At 44.7% G+C, this 25,943-nt stretch overlaps 1 protein-coding gene across 2 annotated transcripts; it reads right to left on the bottom strand.

The window, feature by feature from the left end:
- Positions 1-14,973: 14,973 nt before the first annotated feature.
- TEDC2 (tubulin epsilon and delta complex 2) lies at positions 14,974-25,563 on the bottom strand. 2 transcript variants are annotated; one of them, XM_083711129.1, is made up of 10 exons: positions 25,398-25,563; positions 24,789-24,887; positions 24,355-24,410; positions 22,881-23,556; positions 22,489-22,533; positions 19,423-19,507; positions 18,409-18,517; positions 17,891-18,004; positions 16,623-16,840; positions 14,974-15,297 (listed from the first exon to the last, which is right to left on the bottom strand). In XM_083711129.1, the coding sequence occupies exons 1-10, from the start codon at positions 25,421-25,423 to the stop codon at positions 15,148-15,150; spliced, it is 1,578 nt and encodes a 525-aa protein (XP_083567255.1). In that variant the 5' UTR covers positions 25,424-25,563; the 3' UTR covers positions 14,974-15,147. The 2 variants fall into 2 exon arrangements, with proteins under 2 accessions (XP_083567255.1, XP_083567254.1); XM_083711128.1 differs by having other exon boundaries at positions 22,480-22,533.
- Between the last annotated feature and the right edge of the window lie 380 nt (positions 25,564-25,943).

The raw sequence follows: 25,943 nt of genomic DNA on the forward strand, positions 1-25,943 counted from the left end.
AGTAGGACTGGAACCACTGCAAAGTGGTGCTACCCACCCCTAGTTCAGACAGTCGCTCCAGAAGGATCCCATAGTCAATGGTATCAAAAGCTGCTGAGAGGTAAGAGGACCAGACTTGGTCATTTAGAAAGTTCCAGGTCAGGCTTTGTCATTGAGTTAGTAATGACAGGATTGTGCTTGGGGTATACATGGTGCCTATGGATTTGGAAGCAGCATATAGCTATTATGGTTCATAAAATCATGAAAGCACCATGCAAAGTATGTTTATAAAAATTAATCCTCCCCCTCTGACCTGCAATCCAAAAGCTTTTAACTGTTAGTCATTTTTTAAATTCTTTGTTCTCCTGCTTTGTAAAACAAACCTGAATAAAGATGATAATCCTCCTACATATACATTTATAAAACAACTCCATTGTTGCTATCATTGTCGGTTTTTTGGAGTGTATACATTTGGTGTCTTTTGTCAAGCATCACAGCATTACAGGTTATTTTTATAGAGCCTCCTTCCCACTTTTCCGGCAATGCAAAGCACTATTGATCAGTTAAGTAAAAGGGAAAAGTTATAAAAAGGGAAGAGGCTGTGGCTCATTGGTAGAGCATCTAATTTACATGCAGATCCCAGAGCTCATGGTCTCGGGTTCAAGGCTGGGAGAGCTCCCAGTCTGAAACTCTGGAGAGCTGCTGCTAGTCAGTCTAGACCAGGGGTCAGCAAACTTTTTCAGCAGAGGGCCGGTCCACTGTCCCTCAGACCTTGTGGGGGGCCGGATTATATTGGGGGAGGAATGAATGAATTCCTATGCCCCACAAATAACCCAGAGATGCATTTTAAATAAAAGCATACATTCTACTCATGTAAAAACACGCTGAATCCGTGACTGCCTGTGGGCTGGATTTAGAAGGCAATTGGGCCGGATTCGGCCCCCGGGCCTTAGTTTGCCTACCCATGGTCTAGACAGTACAGAGCTAAATGGAATAAGGATCTGGCTCAGTGTAAGGCAGCTTCCTTTGTTCCTAAAAATAAACAATCATTATTATCCAAGGGAGATACTTCAGTTGGGGTTTTAAACACTCACCTCTTAACATCCCCCTGCCAAGCTCATCTAACAGCCCTTGAGAAACCCAGCCACTGGTTGTTGTGTCCTGTTCTGTTCCATCCTGCACCCCACCCCCTGAACCTACTGGACTCTGCCAGGTTTCATCAGATTGCATGTGGTTTTCCTTTCACGCACAATTCGGCCTTCACCACTAGGGAGCTGTCCATAGTACCAAGACCATGGGTTTTGTGCTACCCTTTTCACCACCTGGGGGCGCAGGTGGCGCTGTGGGTTAAAGCCTCAGAGCCTAGGACTTGCCGATCGAAAGGTCGGCGGTTCGAATCCCTGCGGCGGGGTGCGCTCCTGCTGCTCGGTCCCAGCGCCTGCCAACCTAGCAGTTCGAAAGCACCTCCGGGTGCAAGTAGATAAATAGGGACCGCTTACTGGCGGGAAGGTAAACGGCGTTCTGTGTGCGGCTCTGGCTCGCCAGAGCAGCGATGTCACGCTGGCCACGTGACCCGGAAGTGTCTCCGGACAGCGCTGGCCCCTGGCCTCTTAAGTGAGATGGGCGCACAACCCCAGAGTCTGTCAAGACTGGCCCGTACGGGCAGGGGTACCTTTACCTTTACCTTTCCCCACCTGACTCCTGGCTGGCTGAGATGTTTCCAAAAGGAACATGCAAATACTGCTCATGCACCACATCTGGCTTGGTGAGCTCCTCAGACTTCCCACAATGGTTTCCTACTTCCCTGATTCTGATTCTCCTACTGATCAGGAACAAGACCCAGCCAGTATGTTACTTCCTTGGGGATGAGTTATACATCCATCTCCTTGGCAAAAATATCACTCCTGTCCTGATTCATAATAGTATGCATTCTCATCTTTCCACCCTTCCCTTATCTTTTATGGGTTCTCCCCTTAGCTACTCTTTTAGAAAAGAGGGTGAGGCTTGAGGGTTTTATCAGAGCCCCCAAACAGACTCTGATTTCTTTCTTTTAAGTGACAAAGGCTTAGACGTTACCAAGAGCCTGACTGCTTGCCCAAAATGGCATTTCATCATTAATGCTGAGCTCAGATCATGTTGGGGCAGAATTCCATGGCTTTTTAAGGCAGTCGTTCATATCTGGAACATTCCAGCTCAACACAGAGTCCTTTGACACTTGACACTGCAGCAGTGTAAATGATGCTGCACGGATAGTACTTCTACACTTGCAGCAGCATCATTAAGACTCGGGTGAAAATCATACAGGAAAGCAGTCAGCAACAAGAAATGGAACAGTTCTCCTAGTCAAGGGTGAGTCACATCTTCAGAGCTGCATAAGCTATTCAATATTACAGTACCCCTAAATGCCCACTTAACCATCTATTCAGCTTCTTCATTGCAGTTTGTAAAATAAATCAAGTCTTTTTATCATTTGGATTTTCTGGTTGGGGAGCCTACGGGTGGAAGTAGATCAGAGATGGGGAACCCCAGGCATTGGGGATACATATGTGGCACTGTGGGTTAAACCACAGAGCCTAGGACTTGCTGATCAGAAGGTCGGGGGTTCGAATCCCCATGATGGGGTGAGCTCCCGTTGCTCGGTCCCTGCTCCTGCCAACCTAGCAGTTTGAAAGCATGTCAAAGTGCAAGTAGATAAATAGCTACCACTCTGGCGGGAAGGTAAACAGCGTTTCCATGCACTGCTCTGGTTCGCCAGAAGCAGTTTAGTCATGCTGGCCACATGACCCGGAAGCTGTACGCCGGCTCCCTTGGCCAGTAAAGCGAGATGAGCACTGCAACCCCAGAGTCAGCCATGACTGGACCTAATGGTCAGGAGTCCCTTTAATGCCCCTCCTAAGTCTCCCTATCTGGAAAATAGGTGGGTCAACAAACCTTAATTTACTCTCACATTCTTCTCCAGCCTCTGTGCAGGCAAGCAAGCAAGCAGCATGATTAAAGGTGCATTGTAGCCAGGCAGAACTACATTCTAGGAGGGTGCCAGTGAGAGGACTGAGAGGGGTGTGGCTGGGAAAGAGCCCCAAGGGCCAGATAGAGAGGCTTGGAGGGTTGCATTCAGCCCCCAGTTTGAGGTCCCCCATCACTCCCGTGGGGAGTACTGTGGTTGCCTTGCCTCAAAAAGGATATTGTAGTGTTGGAAAAGGTCCAGAATAGGAAATGCAATTGATCAATGGCACAACTGTGGGGAAAGGTTGCAGATTGGGGCTTTTTATCTTGGGAAAACAGGTAAATAGGGGACAGCAGGATAGAAGCATATAGGATTATAGGTGGTATGGAGAAAGTCAGGGCTGTGGAACCTCATGCCCTTGGCCAATCTTCGCTTAATCACACTCATTTTCCCCAAACCACATTCAGCTGCCCATCAACTGATATCACTGGTGATGGATAACAGAACAGGGCTCGATCCTGCATTGGCAGGATTTAAGATTGAACCACCGCTGCTGCCACCCACCTGCTTAAAGGAGAAATATAGGAAAGCCCCATTAGAAACAGCCTTCTCCACCCACACCCCTATAAGGGGAAAGAATCCATAAACCAGCATGTCTTCATACTGGACCTATAGTCACTGGAAAGCCCCAGAATTAGCAGAATTATTTTGCCCACCTGTCATGTCACAATAACACCATGTGATTGACAGGTGGGTAGCCCTGGATTTTCATTTTCTGAAATATGGCAACCCTAGCAGAAGCTAACCTAACTGTCCAGAGGCAAAAATTGCATTTGTTGCTCCACCTGCTTTTGCCTCTGGCCCCACACACTAGTGGGGCCCCAGAAGATTGCCCAGCCTCTGGCTGGAAAACGTTCCCTATCCCCGGTCTCTAACATGCTGGCTCTAGAGTTCCTGGTGTCTGCCAATTGAGTTGGCAGCTCAGAACTTCCCACTAGAAACACTCCATATAAAGTTTTGGAGAATTTAGTGTTTCTAGTGGGAAGTTCTGAGCTGCCAACTCTGAGGCCATTGCCTCCTTTTTTTTGCATGCAGGAGTTTCCAGGCCACACAATGGCCCCTGTGTTTGCCTGGCCCCATCAGCATGCAGCTCTTCATCCCTCTCCATCCTTTGGAAGCCTCTGTGACACTGCGCTTCAGTCTCAGCTTTTCCTGGTGATAGAAATAACAGGGGGTGGAGTGGGGGCGCTATTGACCTCCCTGCTTTACCATCACTAGGACTGTCATCACCTTCTTCCCATTTGTCTTTCTAGAAACAAAGCCCATTTTAGCAAGTGACAGAGGAAAGCATTATAGGGCAGAAGCAGGTCTGCGAAAGCAATCGATGCAGATGATGCCACAAGAGTAACGGGGGGGGGGGGAGGATGGCCCAGGAGGGAGGGGGGGGTCTCACAAGCTTAATTGAATCCATTCAAGGACAAGGAAAAGAAAGCAAGAAGCTCCTATTTAATTCTTGTGTAGAATGAGAGAGGGCGAAAGAAATAAAAGCATCCAATGATGTGGGGAGGGGAGGAGAGATGGTGAAAGTTTCCCATGATCCCCTTTGTAAAGAAGTCTAGCTTGGAGACTTACTTTTCTCTGGCCAAGTGTTTCAGAAGACAAAAAAAGGCAATGTACACTCGGAAAACCCAAAATTTCCATTCCAGCTGGTTCATTATACAAACTGCTCTCTTAAATAATTGGTGCCTGCGTTTGCTTCCCCCCCCCCCTTGTCCTTTTGTGCCTGTCCTGAGAGACCAGAGTTTAGAAATAAATAAGAAGAAGAAGAAGAAGAAGAAGAAGAAGAAGAAGAAGAAGAAGAAGAAGAATTCAAAGACAAGGTAGATAAGACCATATGATTGTTGGAGGTTTTTAAACAGAGGTTGGATGGCCATCTGTCAATGATTCTTTAGCTGTGATTCCGGTATTCCAGGGGGTTGGACTAGATGGCCCTTAGGTTCCCTTCCAACTCTACAATTCTATGAGTCTATGATATGAATGAGGCATACACAGGTATACATTTATTCATGTATAGATAAGTGATTTTGCTAGTCAGAGAGAGAGGCAGAAAACTCTCTAAAGAAGTTTCACCCCTGGATCATTAGAAGACTCACTCATCCTTCTGCAAGCTTCTGAGATTTCACCAGACATACATGACTCTCACAGTAATGAGAAGGAAAAACTTCCCTGTTTCATAAATGTATGGAAGCCATGGGAGGAGCCCAGGATTCAGTGGCAGCCGAGCACAATGATTCGGGTGCAGAGTCCCAGGTATCATCTCCAGTTAAAAGGAACCAATAGATGGGAAAGGCGTCTGGTCCGAGGCTCCGGAGAGCCACTGCCAGTCAGAACTCAGAAGAGATAATACTTGGCAAGATGCACCAGACAGCTTCTTCTAATAATTCCCAAAGTGCTGACTTCTGCATCTAATAGGTCTATCACTGTAGTACTTAAACTCTCTGGTGCACACCGCTACTTCAACAAAGGGCACTAAAGCTCAGTGGTTCTTCTTGCCTTTCCCCTAGCTAAGAATATTCTTAGATTATCACTAGCATAAGGGCAAAGCAAGAGGAACTAGGAGCTCTGATATCCTTCTGTTGAAGCAGCTGTGGCTGTAGCATAATCCCTTTAATTGGATTTGGAGGAGGATGCCTTGGGAAAGCAATGCTCTGAGGAATGAGGAACCTGCCACCACTCCAACTCCCATCGGCCCCAAACCAGCACGGCCAGTGGTCAAAGATGCTGGAAATTATAGCTCCCAACATACGGAGGGCCACAGGTTCTGCTCTAGCTAAATGCGGCCTGCGATTGTCACCCAGAATTTGCTTTATGATGCTGTGCAAACAATGCGAACTAGTGATGAACATGAGGGTTGCACAGCCTCCAACATTTCTCCAAAGAAAATAGGGACATCCTATTCCATACCCTCCAACATTTTGCTGTTGAAGACTCCATCCCCTCCAACTTTTCTCTGATGAAAACAGGGACATCTCACCATATCAATGCATCTAGGAGGAAAAGCCAGCCTGACCAGCCCCCATGCCTTTAATAGGAACTTAGACTGCAGGAACTAACAGGTGATCTTTTTCACAGTCTATGCACTTTGACACAACTTTGTTAATATATTCGGAAATGTTTATCAGAGTGTTTATGTCCTGAACTTCTGGCCTACCTGGCAGCAAGTCAGTATGTCGAGTCCCCAGTCCAGGGTCAATCCATGTGTCCAGAGTCCAAAGCACAGTCGTGCAGAGATCCTGAAGCATCCAAGCTGAGATCCATCAACATGAGCAGTTGAACAGACTCAGCGCCTCAGCCCTGTTGCCCTTTTATACTTTGCATGCTGATTGCAGCATCTGGGCTTGATGAGGCATGTGACCCTCACCTGTTCCAAGCCTACTCCATCTGAGGAATCACACACCTTCTCCCAGAGCTAGCGAGCCCCACCTGGCCAGCTAGGGAGCTGGGCTCTGGGGCCTTGCCTGTCTCAGCCTCCTGGAGCACAACTCCTGCTGCTTCTTACTTCTCAGAGCCTGTCATGTTTGTGGAGGCCGGGGGCCCTCTGGCTCTGGTGATGGGTCCTGCTGCTTTGGTTCCTGTGCGTTGGCCCCCATTCCCTCGTCATCCTCTGTCACCCCATGAGTATTTCCTACACCAACCTCTCCTTCCCTATCCCCAGTTGACCCCGGTGTGTCCCAGTCCCAGCTCCACCCCTCACCAGGATCCAGATAGGCAGGGTAAAAATAATAAATAAATTATTATTATTATTATTATTATTATTATTATTATTATTATTATTATTATTATTATTCCCTGTTGTTCTGCCAGTTCATGACAATTTATTGTTCTTTTATTTTTATGTAATTGTTGCATGTCAGATGCTCTAATGTAAATAAAGATATATTTTAATGCAACCATGTTAAACAGTTTAAAGGTGAAAATTAATAAAAGCTATGTTACAAAGGGGGGGGGGGGACTGAACAGAGGTAGTGCATACTGATACCATACATTTAAAGCCGCTGACTTCCCTCCAAAGAATCCTGGAACTGTAGTTTGTTAAGGTTGTTCAAAACTGTAGGTCTCTGAAGGTAAATCACAGTTCCTGGGATTCTCTTGAGCTGGTAGAAGAATATGTGTTTTAAGCAGATGGTGTGTGTACACAGCATCAATCTCTTCCCAAGGTAACCAGACAACATATCTTGTGTACAAGAGGGTAAAATCAGCATGCTTGGGGGTGGGCAATGGAATACAGGATGTTCAGAAATTCAAAAGGAAAAATAATGAAGGGGCTACAGGGTAAGACACACACACCAAAAAGAACCCCAGCCAATAAAGACTGAGTATGCTCAGTGGACACAGAATGTGTGTGTGCAAAGGTAGGAAGGAGGAGGGAACGGAACGTAGTGTATAATAAAAGAAGATGTGTCTGGCTAGAACATGGAATTGAAGTGACTCCATGCTGTAACATTTTGTTGCAGGTTCCAGTGGTATTATTTAACACCAAGACAAGCACTGAGTGAACACATAAGAAATAAGAAATGCCACGGAATTCAGTGAGCCTTGTTATGGAGTAATCATGTAGAGCAGTGTTTCCCAACCTTGTGCCTCCAGATGTTTTTGGCCTACAACTCCCATCATCCCTGACCACTGGTCTTGCTAGCTAGGGATGATGGGAGTTGTAGGCCAAAAACATCTGGAGGCACAAGGTTGGGAAACACTGATGTAGAGGACACAGCTCTCAGCATCACTTTGAGGAATATTTTGCAGCCGGCAAATGTTGTTTCTTCCCAGTTCATGCTGGTTAGGTTTCCTTTGGTAGAAATGCAGAAATCATTTCAGCTGGTGAAGCTTGTCATGCCAGAGTGTTGGAGGTGGGGGAGAATCCCTGTAATAGGCAGTTATTAAAAAGTAGAGGAGTTTAGTTTTATGCAAGCTTTTCTTTGACTGAAAAGACTGGATAAAATAATAAGGTGGCAGGATTGCAGTCTAAAAGAAATGGCACGCATCTGGAATCCTGCCCATCTTTGCATCTTGCCACTTCATTTGCTGCAGCGACCATTGTAAGGATGTACTTCTTATTATAATACTCTCTGTGATATTCTTCACAGCGCATCTCGCTCCCGTCCCCCGCACAGAGCAAAAGACAGATCAGGGCAATTGGGCCAGGGTGACTCATTCTGCAGAAAGATAAAGAAGCCAATACCTTAGCTCATCTGCAAGCACCGTTCAGGGAGAGATGGATGGGCCAGCGGGGGGTTCCGTTTACACCTACGTGGCAGAGATAATGAAAGGGGGAACGGCAAGAAATAGCGATGCTCTGCTGCCCTCTAGAGGCTGCTGCCAAGCAACCCTATTTCTCCATTAACATCAGTCAGGAGAGGCTGTGCATTATTTCGACCCGTGTCTGGACGCACTTGGGAGTTGGATGAGGGCTAATAAACGGAATTTAGACCCTGGGATGACAGAGGCACAGTGTGGGGGGCAGGGGTCCCGCATCTCGGAGATTGGACAGTTGCTCGTTTTGGATGGGGTTGCATTCCCTCTGTAAGGCTTGCTGTTTAGAGTTCCTGCTGGATCCATCTTTGTTGCTGAAGTCTCAGGTAGCCTCAGTAGCTAGGAGTGCCTTCTCCCAGCAATAGCTGGTACACCAATTGCAGTCATTCTTGCACAGTGACAGACTGGCTGTGGTGATTAGTGCACTGGTAACCTCAGGACTCGATTACTGGAATGCATTCTATGTGGTGCTGCTATTGGGACTGGTCCAGGAGCTTCAGCTGGTGTCAAAATGTTGTAACTAGACTGTTCGGGGGTGGACTACCTCCAGCACATAACTTCAGTCCTTAAAAACTTCCAATGGCTGCTGATGAGTGCAGGATTACCGCATCTTCCGTCACACCTGAGGGCAGCAGACTAGATTCAGGGGGCAAAAGCAAGGCCTGTAGCACAGTCCCCCAACACCTTACCTTTACCTTTGCTTTACCTTCCCCCACCCCCACCATCTGTCACCTGAAGCAGTTGCCTCACTCTGCCTAATGGCAGAACTGGCCACAGAGGCTTGTCGCAAGCCCTGAAGACATACAAATCTGTAACAGCATAAAGTTCTTCATGTATTCTATTGAAATGGTCTACAAAAGCTCATGCCATAATCAATTTGTCAGTCTTTAAAGGTGCCATGAGACTCTTTTGTTTTATTTTTACTGTAGCAGACGAACATGGCTATTCTATTTTTAATTTCAACAAGTAAGATGAATGGCTGGATGGGGATTTGAATTGCAACCTCTCCAATTCTAGTTCTGCACTTTAACCATTACATTGGCGTGGCTATTTTCTCTTTCCGCCGCCCCCCGTCCCTAGGACCCTTAAGCAACCATCCAGGGGCCACAGGTCAGCAGTGGGGGTGGCCACACCACACTATCATAGGTCTCAGAGGGACCAACCCTCACAGGATTTTTTTATTTATTTTTTGCTGGGGTGGGGCACAAAGTAAAACATTGCGGAACAGACTAATTTCTCATTTAAAAATGAGCATAGTGTCTGTGCATCTTGTCTCATATCTCAGGTTCTATAAATGTTGGAAACTTGCTCTCTTTTTGAAATGAAAGCTGGGAATCTGGGTATTATGTTATGCAGGGCTGGGGGACGTCCAGCCTGCATACCTAATCAGGCCCACCAGGCCTCCCCATTTGACCTGCCTGGCCATTCTAGGCAAGCAATGCTCCCCTGCCAATCACCTGACATCTCATATGACATCAGTCAGGGACAAGTAAAAATGCAGCTGCCCTGGCCAAAAGAAGCTTCTGAAGCACCACCAATCCTCTGACGGTTGCCGCTTCAAAGCACAGCAAAGAGCCCTCTGTGGAGCTTAGAAACACCGCCCTCCACAACATTCAACTGATTGTTGAGGCTTCAAAGTGCAGTTCAGAGCTCTTTGAAAGCCCCTTTCAAAAACACTGGAGGGTATGAAGTAGGGCTGGTGAGGGTCTGGAGATCAGGGGAGCAGACCCTCCAGGTGTTCCTATTTTCCAGAGACATCCCTGGTTTCGTCCCAGTTTCTGGTTTGATTCCAGAATGTCCCCCTTTTCCTTAGGATGTCCCTATTTTCATTGAAGAAATGTTGGAGGGTATGGAGTTATCCAACCCCCGAGCTATCTGAACACAATCTTGTATAGATAAGTTTTTAAAAATGTTTAATGTTTTATTATGTTTTTATATGTGTTGGAAGCTGCCCAGAGTGGCTGAGGCAACCCAGGAAGATGTGTGGGGTATACATAGTAAAATTATCATTATGGAATGGGATGTCCCAATTTTCATCGGGAAAATGCTGGAGGGGGTAGGAGTGGCTTGGGAAGACTGCTGAGGGGCCAAGATAGAGAGGCCTGGAGGGCCACATTTGACCCCTGGAGTGTGAGAATGCCCATTTTTGCCCTATCTGGACTCCTGCCTCCATCCCACAGCCATGGTCCATGCAAGCCTGCACAGTTAGAAGCTGATAAAAGCACATACTGAAGACCTGGGACAAGAGAGAACACCATTCTTGACTCATGTGGCATGGTCTTAGAAAGCCTTCCTCTGCCTTTGATGAGTCAAGGTGGGAAAAATTACAGTGTTGCCTTAATAACATAGCAGCTTCCGGAAATATGGCTCTGGAAATAGCATCAAAATGTCACATTCCTTCCCACCAACAAAGGCTTCTTGGATAGTGACAAGTTGCTAGGTGACATTTCCCTCCTATTTTCAGCTCAATGGCAGGCTCACACACCTCCTTGGTTAGTGCTGTCAAAGAATTCCTGCATCTTCAGTCATCAGAGTTGAAGAAGGAGGCAGCAGAAATAACAACCCATTTTCAGATTGCCAACTGTGGAACAAGAACATAGCTTAGGTCTGAGCCAAGATACAAACACACACACATAAACATTCACCACTATTTGCAAGCTGCACACAGGTCTCCATTTATGCAGTTTTTGAGAAGCCCCTGCAAACAGGGCCAAAGTGTTTGCCTCCATTTACCATGGTAGCTGGAATACTGAGGCACAATAGAATGCTTTTCCATACAATTAAAAATCACGACTTGTGGAAAACTAGTTTGTCAACGAGAAAGATCTGATAGTTTTGGTATAGACAGATTCTGCCACATGAGCCCCAACCTGCAGTCTGAAGTGGTAAATCTCAGGTGCTCACTACCTGCCTGAGAACTGGAGGTAACTAGTAGAACTTGGAACAAAATGTTGGAGTGTGGAGTGCCTCCTGTTCAGCCACTCTGCATTCTGTGGTCACTGAGCATGCTCAGCCTTTATTGGGCTGGGGTTCTGGGTTCCCTCCTCTGCAAACCTTGGGGTTCCCCAAGGCCTGCTGATGCCTCCTTCTTATCCTTCTTATCTGAGGATGGTGCTGCTTTGGCTTCCAGCATTCAGAGAGAGAGAGAGAGAGAGAGAGAGAGAGAGAGAAAGAAAGAAAAAGAGAGAGAGAGAGAGAGAGAGAGAGAGAGAGATCTGTCTGTCTGTCTGTCTGTCTGTCTGTCTCTATCTATCTATCTATCTATCTATCTATCTATCTATCATCTATCTATCTATCTATCTATCTATCTATCTATCATCTATCTATCTATCATCTATCTTCTGAGTCTGGAAGGTATCTCTACTGAGAAGGAGATATTCCATCTTCAGTATGTGCCTTTTACCCCCATTAAACAATTCGTGTAGAGTGTTTTAAGCACCTACATCTAATCACTTCGACAGTTGCTTCTACTACAGCTTCCCTTAAGGCCATTATATGCAGAGCATTTTGAAACTGAGCCTTTGAGGTTCAGGTTCAGGTTGAAAATCTGAACCAATTTTTCTAAGTATACTTAATGGGAAGTAAGCTCTGTCATAACCATCCTGGACTTAACTTGCAATTAAATAGCCCTAGTTGCAAGAACAGGGTACATAACAATGAAGAAAGAGACAATTTTGTCATTTAAAAATAGCAACAAAATGTTGCAGCTCCTGTTTGTGATTGCAAATTCCATTGTTGACTATGCACTGTGTGTAGAAGTACTTTATTTCGTTTGTCCTGAATCTCACACCTTTCAGCTTCGTTGAATGAACCTGGATTTTAATATTATGAGAGAGGCAGGAAAACATCTCTCTATCCATTTTCTCCACAACATGCATTATTCAAACAATATTTTCAAGTCCTGGTTTACTGTATTATTCCCCTCGTGGGCAATCAAATTTCACATTTTATTTTACAAAGTATTCAGCTTAAGTGGTAATCTCAAACAAATTTGCAAGTGCCAAGATTTGTCCTAAGGAAAATCATTAACAAACAGTAGATTTTTGGCAGCAAACCTATTAGCAGGACAAGGATGAAAGAATTGTTGTGCCTTGGCTGTGAGCATTTGAATATTTTAATTTGCAAACTGTTTTTAAGTGAATGTATGTAACACATGTTTATGTCTAATGCTCAAAAGCAAACATGCCCATGATATTTCAAGCCACGTGGATCACCACCACCCATTTATTATAGTCGACAGACCAGAAATAAGACCGCTATGGAAATAATAGCACAATATTCAACAGACTATAGGGAGTGAGTCAGACCATTGGTCAATGTGATTTCATACTATCTGCAACAACCAGCAATGGCTCTCCAAAATTTGAAATGGGCATTTCCCAGCTATACAGTGGTACCTCAGGTTACATACGCTCCAAGTTACAGACGCTTAAGGTTACAGACTCCGCTAACCCAGAAATAGTACCTCGGGTTAAGAACTTTGCTTCAGTATGAGAACAGAAATCGTGCTCCGGTGGCGCAGCAGCAGCGGGAGGCCCCATTAGCTAAAGTGGTGCTTCAGGTTAAGAACAGTTTCAGGTTAAGAATGGACCTCCGGAATGAATTAAGTACTTAACCCGAGGTACCACTGTACCTCAAGATGTGATTTCACCCAGGGCCTTTTGCATGCAGAGCAAATGCTCTACCACTGATTTGCCTCTTAGTTTGCCATAGTTTATTTTTATAGTCTAATGCAGGAATAGTCAACATGGCATCCTCCCAAAGTTGTCATACTTTATCTCCCATCAGCCAGAACCAGTATGGCCAATGGTCGGGAATTATGGGAGCTGTAGTCCAACAATGCCAGGAGAGCACCACAATTCCTATTTCTGGTTTAATGTTTCTTTTAGTTGCAGATTAATGTGACTTGTGAACCGGACCATTATCTCAGCAGTCCTTCCCATGTCCCTCTAAGCTAGAGGAACCTAGCAAGTTCCTGCAAGAGGGAAAACATTGAACTGGGGACTGATTTTCTGGTTCACAGATCAGTCTCTTTGCCACTGTGTTAGTGGGCCTTGCTTTGCTTACTTTACAGGCTGAAAAGTTTTTTTAAAAAAACATGGCCTCAGGAGCACAGAATAAAAGAGCAAATCACCTCTCAGCAGAACAGTATGCAACCAGTTTGATGCTCTTTTGAGGTGCAAAAGTATTTGAACTCTTGGAAGCCAGCAACCTTACATGTTGAACAATTGGAATTTTGCTGCCAGCTCCCTGCCCCCCCCTCCCAAATTCCCATGTTTGATGGGAAAACTGCTTTTGCTAGATTAACACTGACAATTCCTGGGGATTGAATAGAAATAACAAGGCGAAAAGGTGAGCTGATTAAAATGTCACAACTCTGTCATTGCCATACCTCGCAAAGACAGCAGGTTGCTGCTATATTCCTGGCTCTAATCAGGCTCTAATAGGGCACCATGCCAGAACAGGCTATTCAACTAGAGCAGTGGTTCAGCTAAAAAAAAAAAAAACACACCTGTCAAGAACATCTGCAAAAAGTGATCATATATTGTGAATCCATCTCAACCTTTTAAAAAACTCAGTAGTGGTTTGTGCTTTATGGTCTTTCCATCTCCAAACCCTGCAATGTGGATCTTGTGAATATCGCAACATGCCGCTCTCACGGTTTCTCACTTTCTCATGCCGAGTCCTGAATTCCCATCTTTGTTGAGGTATGCTAACTGGAAATGGCTTCACATTGGAGGAAGCGGGGGGGGGGGGGGGAGAGAGAGTTGCTGGCTGAGGCTGCCTTCCTCCGCTCCTCCACCTCCTCCTCCTCGACCTCATTTGCCACCAAAGACTCTTGCGCTGTGTCTGAGGGAGCCAGGCTGGTGGAATAGTAGTAGTAGCAGCTGTAGCAGGAAGAGGAGAAGGGGGAGCAAGGCACTGGGGATGCCAACGCCACTGTCCCCACTGACTGTGACTCCCTGGCCTGCTGAGCCCCCAGCCCCCTGTCCAGCTGGCCATGCTGAATAAAAACAAGGAGGAAGTGAGCCAGGTCAGGCCTGAAGAGAAGGCAGCAGCCTGAGGAAATCCTGGGCAGAAGGCCCTGGGGTGATGGGGAAGGGTATGGCTGGCAGGATGCAGGCAGGCCTGTGGGGGGCTGTAGTTTGAGGGATGTGGGGGCCAAGGAGGTTATGGGGGTCGAGGGTGGGTGCTGAAGCTAGCTGGGCTTTGAGGGGGGGTTTCTGTATCATGAAAAAATCTTAACATACAGAAAAAGCCCCCCACCTCCAGGAGTGTTAGTGATGTAGAAAAGAATGTCCCTATTTTCATCTGAGGAATGTAGGTGGGTATGTTTGCTGATGTGTGCTGAAAAGTCTCAATTTTGGAACTGGGTTTGGCACCCAAGAAGAGCACTGCAGGATCAGGCCTATGGCCCATCTAATCCAGGAGGCTTTATTCACAGGGGCCAATGGGAAGCCCACAAGTGGGGCATAAGGTACGATCACTCTCTGAATTCTTAAACCTTGCACTTTTTGATACATGTTGAAATCTGCTCACAGGAAGGTCTCAGGTCCTCAGGAGCCTGAACATGGGCCACATGCATGGCCAAAATGGCATGCACCAGAATCTTTGGTCATTAACAGCCCATCCCTCCATTCTCAATGAGAAAGGTGTTTTTATGGAAGGGGGGTGGAGTACATCAGAACCTGTTTGAGAGGTTTCAGATGAGGCTGAAAGAAATTTGTGCAAGAGAAAGATTTCAAAGGTATAAAATAAATTTATTTGCTTTATGAATGCAGGCAATGCCCCTTAGAGTACTATTAAGCTTGATCATTCACAGAACAGCCCAAGGATGTGCACTGCACCAAGGACTGCAGCCAGAGTTCAATGCTTTCTATACACATTGTCATAAGTCAGATTGAGGCATCAAGTCAGCTGGGCAACTCCTCATCATGTACAAGAACAGGGAAGCGTTCACCTCCTTCACACAGCAAGGTGTAAATGGCACGGCACAGTGATGCTCTGGAGCTTTCCTGAATACATCCAGGTTCTAGAAGAGGGAGGAGTTCAGCTTCCATGGCCTGGGAACAAGACAACCTGTTAGTGGGGAGGGAAAGTATCTCCAACACAGACCATTCAGAAGTTGAGGAGTGCAGGTGATATACTGAATCAGGGAAGCAAGTAAGAGTTGTATAATTGTCCCTTGACTGCCTTTTCCAGCTCTCAGTAAATGGCTGCTAATATGCGTAGGCAGCCAGCTGCGCTGGCTTGTGGTGCCTTCTGCAGTGTGAACCAAGAAACCCACAAAGCAGAGCCCTTCAAGCAACCTGCAATGATGAAAAAAGAAAAAAGCCACTAATCAGAGTCAGCGTAGCATCAGGATGGTGCAATGAGGCTCATTTGGATAGCCAGTGAAGCCTAATGCTAAAGGAGGTATAACCTCAGGGGCAGCTACAGACCGAAGCTGGGGAAAAGAGAACAGATGAAAAACCAAGTGAATGGTTGGCTAAAACGTGGCACTTTGCTCCTACGGCAAACTTAATGCATTATATTAGAATGATACCCCACTCCGGAACTCATACTATCAATAAATTAGCACAATTGGTTCAAGCTCAATAGAAAAGCTTTCTACAGCTACCATTAAGTAAAAACTGAGTTTTCATCTGGCCAGTTTCCAGTTGTGAGAGCATATTCCCTAGCTGCCTTCTGTTTCATCCACTCGCTTTTAGTTCTATGCAGCAGGATAGCCAATTAATCTCTCTGAATATAAAACAGCCAGATTTAGGAACACAGGAAGCTGCTTCATACAGTCAGACCATTGCTTCATCTGGCTAGGTATACTGTCTACACTGGATGGTAGCAGCTCTCCAGGGTTTCAGCCCTATCTGAAGATATAGGGAATTTAAACTTTGTACATGTAAAACAGACGTTCTACTTCTGAACTACAGCCCTTAGATCTTTATTGTATTATTATTTAAACAATGTATATACTGCTAAACTGCAATAGTCTCTCGATACAATACAAGCAGTAAAAATCAATTAAAACTATAAAATCAAACTTCAATTAAAATGCCTGCCAGAATAAATGAAAAAAGCATTTAATAGGTGCTGGGCATTCAGCAGGGAAGGTGCCTGTCTGACTTCAGCTGGAAGGGAGTTCAATAAACTTGGGTCTACAACACTAAACACAAAGTTCCTGGTGTGTCCAAGCCATGGGGGACGACTAACAGTGATTCCTCCAAGACCTCAATCACCTTATTATTATTTTTATTAAATGTTTTATTTATCTTAAGCATACATCTTAAGACTTACACCCCACCAGCTGAACCTCACCAGGATGTCTGAACAAAGTGAGCAAAGAGCTTGGACCCCAACACCATAAAAGGCAGCCTTACTGCCAAGTTACCTTCTGTATCTCAAGTTGCTGGTGCAGCATCACCACCTTCAGTCTCAAGGCTTCCATCTCCTTCAGCTCCTCCAAGCTGGAGTAAGAAAGCAGTGGCGGTGGCCCAACAGTTTCTACATCCCAGCACCTCTGGCTTCCAGGGGAGGCACAGCATGCAGAGGAGCATCCCTCGCTGCAAGCGGAGTTAGCAGGGAACAGCTTCGAATGGGACTCCATAGCTGTCAGGGGATTAGCAAAGCACAAAAGTGAGGAGACTAAGAGGGAAGTGATAGCACTCTGGCAATACCTGAAGGGTAGAAGGGTAGAACACAGAAGAAGAGGACAAAGTGTTGTTCTCGGCTGACCCAGAAGGTAGGACGGTCAGGCATAGGCAAACTCGGCCCTCCAGGTGTTTTGGGACTACAACTCCCATCATCCCTAGCTAATAGAACCAGTGGTCAGGGATGATGGGAGTTGTAGTCCCAAAACATCTGGAGGGCCGAATTTGCCTACGCCTGGACTAGATCTCTAATGGGCTCAAGTGAAACTATGGAATGCGCTCCTACAGAAGGCATAATGCTTCTGGCCAGTTTCTGGAAACCACAGGATGGGTTGTGCTCTGGTTCCGCTTGCAGGTTTCCCGCAGGCATCTGGGTGGCCACTGTGAGAACAGGATGCTGGACAAGATGGGCAACTGGCCTAATCCAGCAGGCTCTTCTTAGGTTCATAAGGCAATATTTGAACTGAAACGTCTTATTGATACAAGCAGATTGACAGTGGAACCAATCTATTAGAGGGCTAGCAGGCTCTCCCTTGCTCAAGGTCTCCAGGCAGATGCCTGTTAGGGATACTCTTGATCTCCTGCATTAAGCAGGGAGTTGAACCAGATGGGTAAAAAGACACCTTGCAACTCCATGGTTCTATAACAAACCTTTTGTTTGCAACACAATTTGCTTACTGTATCTGCATAAGAAAACAAGCCACGCATTGCTAGGAACTGAGCAATTAGTTACAGGGTAAGGCTGATCTGTTTGTTTTTGCTGAGAAAGCTGCAGTGCCATAGGAGGCGACCAAGCAGGATTATGACAAAATGTCCTAACCCTACACGGCCCACGCCTAGGTGGAAACCTGGAACGAGTGCTGAATTTTCAACCATCCAGGGTAAGCATGCAGAATGAGTGTGTGGTATTGCAGCTCCCAAATCTGATTTTATCTATCTGTAATTGGTTATATCTATACATCATTTTTTAAAAAACAACAACACAATGTTATTACGTCATATCCTTCACCTTCTCTTAACTGGTGCACTTTGTCCAGACACTGGCCCACTATCGTTTGCAGGCCCTCCAGAGTCAGAAGACTTTCGTACTGTCTCTGCCAAGTTGGGTTTTCTCCAAGAGACTCTAAGAGGAATAAGAGAGTTAGAGACATCAGGTCTCACAGAATCACTCGGGAGACGGCAGCCTCAAGTCTAGCACCTCAGAGAAGTTGCAAGTGCGGGGGTCCCACAAATAAATAAATGCAAGCTATGTTCTGACAGCTACCATTCATTAGGATTTTTAAGTGCACACTCAAAAATGAAACATTGGTGAGATATATTGTGTTCCAAACTACATACATCATACAGACTAGAGACAAAATAGAGAATTTGGGGTGGTGGTGCACACCAAACCATAGTTTCTTGCCAATGTAATCTGTGGAGCAAATCATCTGTTCACAGTTGTGGGTATGGATATCTCCCCCACAATTTTTTGAGACTGGAATTACATTCCCAAAGCATTTTAGCTACCTTCATCACCTTCCTTACCTGAGGTCTCAGCTTCCATGCACTGGCTTACATGGGAGTGAATGTCACGTAGGTGCTTAAACTCTTCTTTCACTTCAAGTGGACTTAAGGCTAGTGAAGGCAAGCAGAACTGACCATAAGCTTAAGTCAATAAGGCTTAGTGGAGACAGTGGAAATAAAGGCTTTTAGGGTCACCATCCTACTGGCTAGCTTGCCAGATTTATAGCAAGGTCAAATGTTTCAGGGCCAAAACTGGCCTTGCATTTAGCAACATTCCTGGAAACAAGGAATTCCACACAGGTGCATTCACCAAGTTCTGTGCAGGTAGAAAGTGGGCTGGGAGAAGAGGGACTGGATCTTCACACCTTTGCAAACTTTTATTCAAAGCTATTTTTATCCAAAAATACAGAACAGGCATGATATTGCCTATAGTTTAACTTTCTTTCCTTCATGGTACATGCTATATTGTTTATTTTGTTTATAAAAAATATTTGTATACCGCTTTTCATAAAAAAACCAGAGCAGTTTACAACAATTAAACAGAAAACCGCACAATGACAAAAATTAACATTAAAATGAAAATTAAAAACCATCTATTATGGAAAGATGCATTCTTAACTGTGTGCCTGACAGAACAGAAAACTTTCCAGCAGGTGTTTAAAAGCTGAAACTGAAGACCATATTTAAAAAAAAAAACTACTACTGAAAAATACTGACGTTTTTCAAATGAGAATATTCAAAAGGAAGAAACAGAATGGACTCCCCGCCCCCCAAGGTCTTGGATGTGCCCAAAAGGCTCTTTCCACATAGGCTATCTTATGCACTCATCAAGCCACAGCTGAAGACACATGTTTACTTCTTCTAAAGCATGGCTGGGGGACCTGAGGCCCTTCTAATACTGCTAGACTCCCATCAACCCTGGTGGTTGGTCGTGCTAGTTGGGACCACTGGACGTTGGAGTCCCGACAACATCTGGAAGGCCACAGCTGCCCCCTGCCCTCCCCCCATTATAAAGCCAAAGCCAGAAAAGGATACTGTTGCTTGTAGCTTCTCCATAAAACTATTCCTTGCAGCAACAGCTTCTGGGCTTGTTTTGCAAAGACGGCATTTCTCTCCCAGCCTAGACATTTATAAAGGAGGGGAACAAGCAGTTAGCAAGAGTTGGGCTTAGCCTGAAATTCACACCTCACACATTACAGTTCTTCCTGAAGCAGGGCCAATCGTATTTCTGTCAACTACACTTATTTGCTTACACTGCAGGATCCCAAAACACTGAGTGTATCAACAGACCTTTGTCACGGAAAACTCCAAAACGATCTAAGGAAGGAAGGATTGTGTATAATCCTATTGGAAAAGTAATCAAATTTAGGTTATCTGTTCCATCTATAGGCAAGGATGAGAATAACTTGTCCTAAATTGCTGGATGGACTTATTGCATCTTCTCAGATAGCTAAAGCCACAGAAGGGCATCTGCTTACTTGAGAGATGCAAGCCTTGTTTCCAGTAGTACACAGTAGGCTTCCACTGGAGTAAACAAGACCATCATAAACAATGAGAAAGCACAGCAAAACAGATACCCTTGTCTGCTGTCCAAGCCATACAGAAATCTACATGTCAATGACTGAAGAATATGGTCTTCATTGCAAAATCTGTTAGCAGTTGCAGAATTCAGAGACTCACACTTTAAGTTGGTGGAAAGTATTCTCTACCAGGTTAAACTCTTTAGATTAGGCTCAGTGGAACAATGGCTTTATATTTACTTAGCATGTGGCAGATATTATTCTGCCTGTTCCAAATTAAAGTTGTTGTTGGCATTTAGATCCCAGACGTTTATTAGACACTAGTGACTGATGCTTTTCAAGCTGCAAGAATGAGGAAATATTTGGCTCCCAATACGTATTTTGACTCCTAACACATACGCATTTTATTTGTGTGTCTATTTTACTTTGAAACTTGAAAACCACATGTGGTTTCAGTTAAACAGCAGGACAAAACTATGTCATCCAAATCTACAATTTGATAGAACCTCCTGCCAACACAGATTGATGCCATTTGTTTTAGTTTCTGTTAAAAACATGATAGTATATATTATACATAGGATATGACAGATGCAGCTATAGAGATGTATTAATTATTTTTCTTTTGACTCTGGACTCAGCCACATTGGCAAAGAAAAAGTGCCTTACATGCGTTGTTTGTGCATTCTAACACTTTGACACCAGATGGCGCTGTAGAGTTCCGTTTTTGCTAACTAGATTTCTCATACAGTACAAAGTTTGCAACGTGTTTCACTGAAACACTTCTTTGATGTGTCTAGATCCAGCCCTAGTCACTCCATTAACTCTAGCTCTGGATGCATTCAGACAACCAGCAGCCATACAGTAATGACATAAAATGTAATACAGTGGTACCTCTGGATGCGAACAGGATCCGTGCTGGAGCCCCATTCACATCCTCAAGCAAATGCTACCTGCGTCTGCGTGGGTCGCAATTCGCTGCTTCTGCGCATGTGCGTGACGTCATTTTGAGCGACTGCGCATGCGGCAAAACCCGGAAGTAACACGCTCTGTTACTTCCAGGTCGCCGCGGAGCGCAACCCAAAAATATTTATCCTGAAGCTACTTCAACCCGAGATATGACTGTAGTAGTATTACATCAGAAGACAATCACATATGGTCTCTGATCACATATTCCCATTTCTTTGCAGCTCTTCAGATGTCAAAGGAAATGAAGGAAACACTGAACAGTGTTAAAACTGCATATACAGGTCATATCCACATGTAAATTTAAAATGCATGGCTTCTCCCAAAGAATCCTGGGAACTGTAGCTTTTAAGGGTGTTGGAAACTGTAACTATGTGAGGGGTTAACTACAATTCCCATGATTATATGGGGAAAGTCATGTGCTTTAAATGCACTTAGGTGCATCGTGTGGATGTGACCACAAAGAACTACTTTCCTCACAGAGTTATAGATGGTGTCACATGATAAGCTTTTAACCCAGGTTTGTAAACAGCAACTCTCCTGGTCACCTATAGCCTCCAAGAATCACTGACTGGCATTAAACCAGAAGAGACTCATTATTTCCAAGAGGGAAACAGCATAATCCATGTCTAAAAGAAACAGGATAACAGTACATCATTTATACCAGGCTTCCTCAACCTCGGCCCTTCAGATGTTTTGAGACTACAATTCCCATCATCCCTGACCACTGGTCCTGCTAGCTAGGGATCATGGGAGTTGTAGGCCAAAAACATCTGGAGGGCCAAGGTCGAGGAAGCCTGATTATACCATTCCAGGTGTTGGTGTGGGGGAGGTTCTATCATTCATCAGCCTAAAGAAACCCATGTTTATCCAAACTAGCATTAGGTAAGGTACATGCTTTACATGCATAAGGTCCCATATTCAATTCTTGACCAACTCCAGTTAGAAACAACAGAAATCAGGTGATGGGTACCACCTGTGCCCAAGACTGTGCCAAAAAGTTGCTGACAGTTTGAGCAGACAATGCTGGCCAGAGGGCACAACCATTATCACCTTCACCCCCATGGGCCAAGTCTGACAGATGGGCGAAGACCCCCATGTCACAGTGACCTCAGGAAACCCCTGCAGGCCTCCTTTTTGTCTGAGCCAGCTTTTTGTCTGCCCCACACCAGCTTAAAAAGGGCATGTCCTGGCCAAAATGGCCTTGTGGGCCAAATGAGGAGGTCTGAAAGGTCTAATTAGACCATTAGCAGGTCCCCTGCTCTTGATCTAGAGGGACGTATAATCTGACCTGGTATCAGGCAGCTTCCTATACCCATTCTGCAGAAGGCAAACAAAGACCATGAGAATAAGAGGCTACTAAGTACACCCATGGCTATATGAAAAGTTCACTTAAGGTCTCTAAAACCAACCCATCTAGACAACACAGATTGGTGCCACCCCCGTGGATGTGCCAGAAAACAGACTACAGAACATTTCTTCAATCCCAGCTCCATTTTGCAAATTACTAATAACCTCTGCCATCCTACCATAAAGGCTTAGATTCCTCCTGCAAATTTCGCCCATCCATTTGCAGGGAACTCTGAGTTTTTGATTAGCATAAGGTTACCTGGTATACCTGGAAAAGGCTTTCCCATAAGGATGTGGCAGTTTTATCAAAGATCTGTAAAAAAAAATATGGAACTGCATTATAATACTTAGCACACACATATTCAAAATCTGGATACATGCTTTCATTTCCTTCTCTTTAATTTCAGATATCAAAAAGCAAGTTACTAGCTGTATGGACACCAGCTGCCCTTCCATAACCCAGGCATTGCCAATTCCAACCCATCCCACAAGCATTTCTTTTGTATTGCCACTTATTAAATTAGTTCAGGTCAAGGACCTTTAGCCAGAACCACCGTCTTTACAAATAGCTCAGAAATTTCAACAGGCCCAAAATGTGTTTGATGGAGAAGGAAACAAGAAGAAGCAAGCCAGCTAAAGGCTTAACTCCTGGAAACTTACCCCTTTTCCTGTAGAGTAGATATCTGGGGTGTTGCGTCTGCCCCTGGGGTGCCTTCTTCCATATGGCTCTGTGTGGCTACAGACTCTGGAGCAGGACCAACAAAATTATGCTCTGCTTCAGAAAAAGGCACATCAGTACCTACAATGTCTCCCCCACCCACAAGGTTCCCAAATGAAGGGTTTAGCTTTGCACAATGTGAAGATTTAGAAAATTCATGTTGTGTTCTGGGTTCTTCAGTGGCAAAGACCTTTTCATGACCCATTTGGGTTATTTTTGCAGACAACATGGCTTTGGGGGAGGCAGACCCTTTGGCTGACTTCTTCCTCCCTGGCATCTTTGAAGTTCTGGAGCTCAGTCTGCCTGACATTTTCACTTGTGACCTTTTCACATCTAAGTCAGTCCTGTAGGGAGCTTTCAGCATGTATGCTGTAGGCTTTTTGGAAGGCACTGGCTTTCTGCTCACAGATTGCACTTTTACTGTCTTCGAGATGCTCTCTTTAGAATAATCCACTTGTTGTTTTACATTAGCACTACTAACAGCCTTTTCTGCAGCTTTGGCACTTTCTATAAGCTCACATGGAGCCTGCTGGAACTTTGCTCGGATCCTTAATGCTTTCTCAAGGGCTTTGTTAAGCAGCTCCAGTTCCTCAAGCTCCTTGGCTGAGGGTTCACTTCCTACAAATGAAAGAGATAATATATTAATTAAGGTCTTTCGGTGCTGTCTCGCTCTGATCCAAATCATAAACTAGTAGAATTGTAGAGTTGGGTAGGGTCATCTAGTCCAATCCCCCTGCAATGATGCAGATATTTTTTAAAGCACAAAGTTATTTATGGACAATGAGATATGTTATGTTTTCCACACCACCTCCTCATAGTGAAATTTCTCATTAACCAGATAGCTTAAACTTTATTTGAATCTGCCTACCATGAAGACAGAGTATGTTGACTGTCTCAAGATTATGGTAGAACCAGACCACAATTAACAAAAATGCAAGTCTATGGCATATTCCAAATGATTGGATGCAGAATTTTGGGCCTGCAATGCAAAGAAGCCTTTTTTATGTATCACAAGAGTTATCGGATTTGATCCTACCCAAGTATGCACAGAAACTGCCACAGCCAAGTTTAAGATGTAAAGCTTTTTTTAGGGAAAAATTATTACTCGAATAAGAGAATAATAAAATTGTAGAGTTGGAAGGGACCTTAAATAAAATCTACATCAAAATGCTTTGGGCTTTTTTTACTGTTTTATAAATTTCATACTTTGCTTCTTTCCCCACTTTTCCCCCTCTCTCTCCACTCCACCCCTTTACCAGTGCAAAACACACTGAATACCAGTGTGATCCCACAATGAAGTGGCTCTAAGTCTGAAGACACAGACAAAAGTACCTAGCATGTGGGCAAAGGAAAGAGAGAACACCTAATTGAAGACAGAGGCTGGGGCTACTGGTAAAGAACTATTTATTCCCATACCTTGATTATCATTTTTGCCATCATCAAGGACTGGGTATTCAGGAGCTTGTGAGTTCCTAGCAGAAAGGAAACATAAAGCATGCATTCAGCAAGAAACAGGTATGACCAATAATTCTTCTACAGCTGTCATCCTTTTAAACAGCACACAATACAGTTATTGTCATTAATAACAATATTCTTTGCCCAGACATCCTGAGGAAACAACAAGGTTCTTAGCTTTTACCTTTTTTAAAAAAAAATCTGTATGGACTCATCTCTTCCACTTGATAATAAGGAGAGATGGAAAAACTGAGAATTAACTAACACAGTTGTTTTTTGTTGTGGTTTTTTTTACTAACACAGTTTGCTTCCTCCTCACTTAAAAAGAAAAAAACAATTCTCTGAAACTTTAGATAGGACTGGCACATATTCCTCTTTCCCCACCTCCAGCTTACCAGTCTCCAAGAACAGCTTGGCATTGTGTTAGTTTCTGCTGCAGTTGCTGCTTTTGTTCAGCACAGTCTTCCAAGGCTTGGGTGAGTAGAGAAACCAGTCTAAAATGGCAAATGGTAAAAGAAGAAAATGTTGCTATTTAACTTGGAAACAATGTAATCAACATTCTTTAAATTGGCCTGTTCTCTAGGAAAAGAAATGGGGAGATAATGAAGCATTTGACAGCCCCATTCAAAATCTGACATTAAATTATGGATGTGTATATGGAATTTCTAGGCAGCCCTCACAAGCAGGCTTGTAATCCAAGACTCGCCTCATTTTAAGAAACGAAACACTGGGTACCGCTGCACAATGAGCTGAAACATTACTTCCCTCCGTTGTTGAAGGGGCTCGGCTTTTACCCTACAAATAAGTTCTGGGGTTGGACCCGCCACCCCGTCCCAAAGCCGGCGGGGGGCGGGGCTCCCTTCCTCCTTAGATAGTAAACGCGCCGGGACAGGAGGGGCCTTTCCAATTCTACTCCATAAATCGCAGGCACGCTGATCATGTAACTGCAATAACTACTACTACTACTACTACTACTACTACTACTACTACTACAACAATATCACCTGTGGGCACAGTCTGCTGGCAGCATGAGGAAAGCCAGGGAAGGTCCGCAAACTGGCAATTAAAGCAAGCAGCGGCGGCAGCAGTAAAGCCCCTCGCTCCCACCCAAAAAAGCACAAGCCTAACTACACACTTTAGCCACTTCCTGCACTCTTTGGGGCACTTCCGGTCTCACGCTGAACTGCTTTTTCCAACCTAACGTCCAACGCGCAGGATGAAGAGATTTCACTATAGAGGTGCAAAGAACAGAGCGAAACACACATCTATTCCGCGGCCACAGTTTATCCATAAAGATAGAAATGGACCTCACTATATCTTTTTGTAGGCAATTTTAATTTTGTATGTTTTTTTTAAAAAAAACTTTTAAAATTACTACTCTCCATCTTAACTAGCCATTTTTTAATATCTACCGTCCCCTGCTATATCTTTCTATCTCTATAGTCTGGGTGTCTGACAGACCCGCGCTGCCGGGTCCTGTCAGGTTTGTTGTGAAACACCTCGGCGGAACCGTAGCTACAGTAATCTCCGAGCAATCCCCGCAGCTTCCT

The sequence above is a fragment of the Podarcis gaigeae genome (genome assembly GCF_964106915.1).
Source record: "Podarcis gaigeae genome assembly, chromosome: 14".
In the NCBI taxonomy this organism is placed as follows: Eukaryota; Metazoa; Chordata; class Lepidosauria; order Squamata; family Lacertidae; genus Podarcis; species Podarcis gaigeae.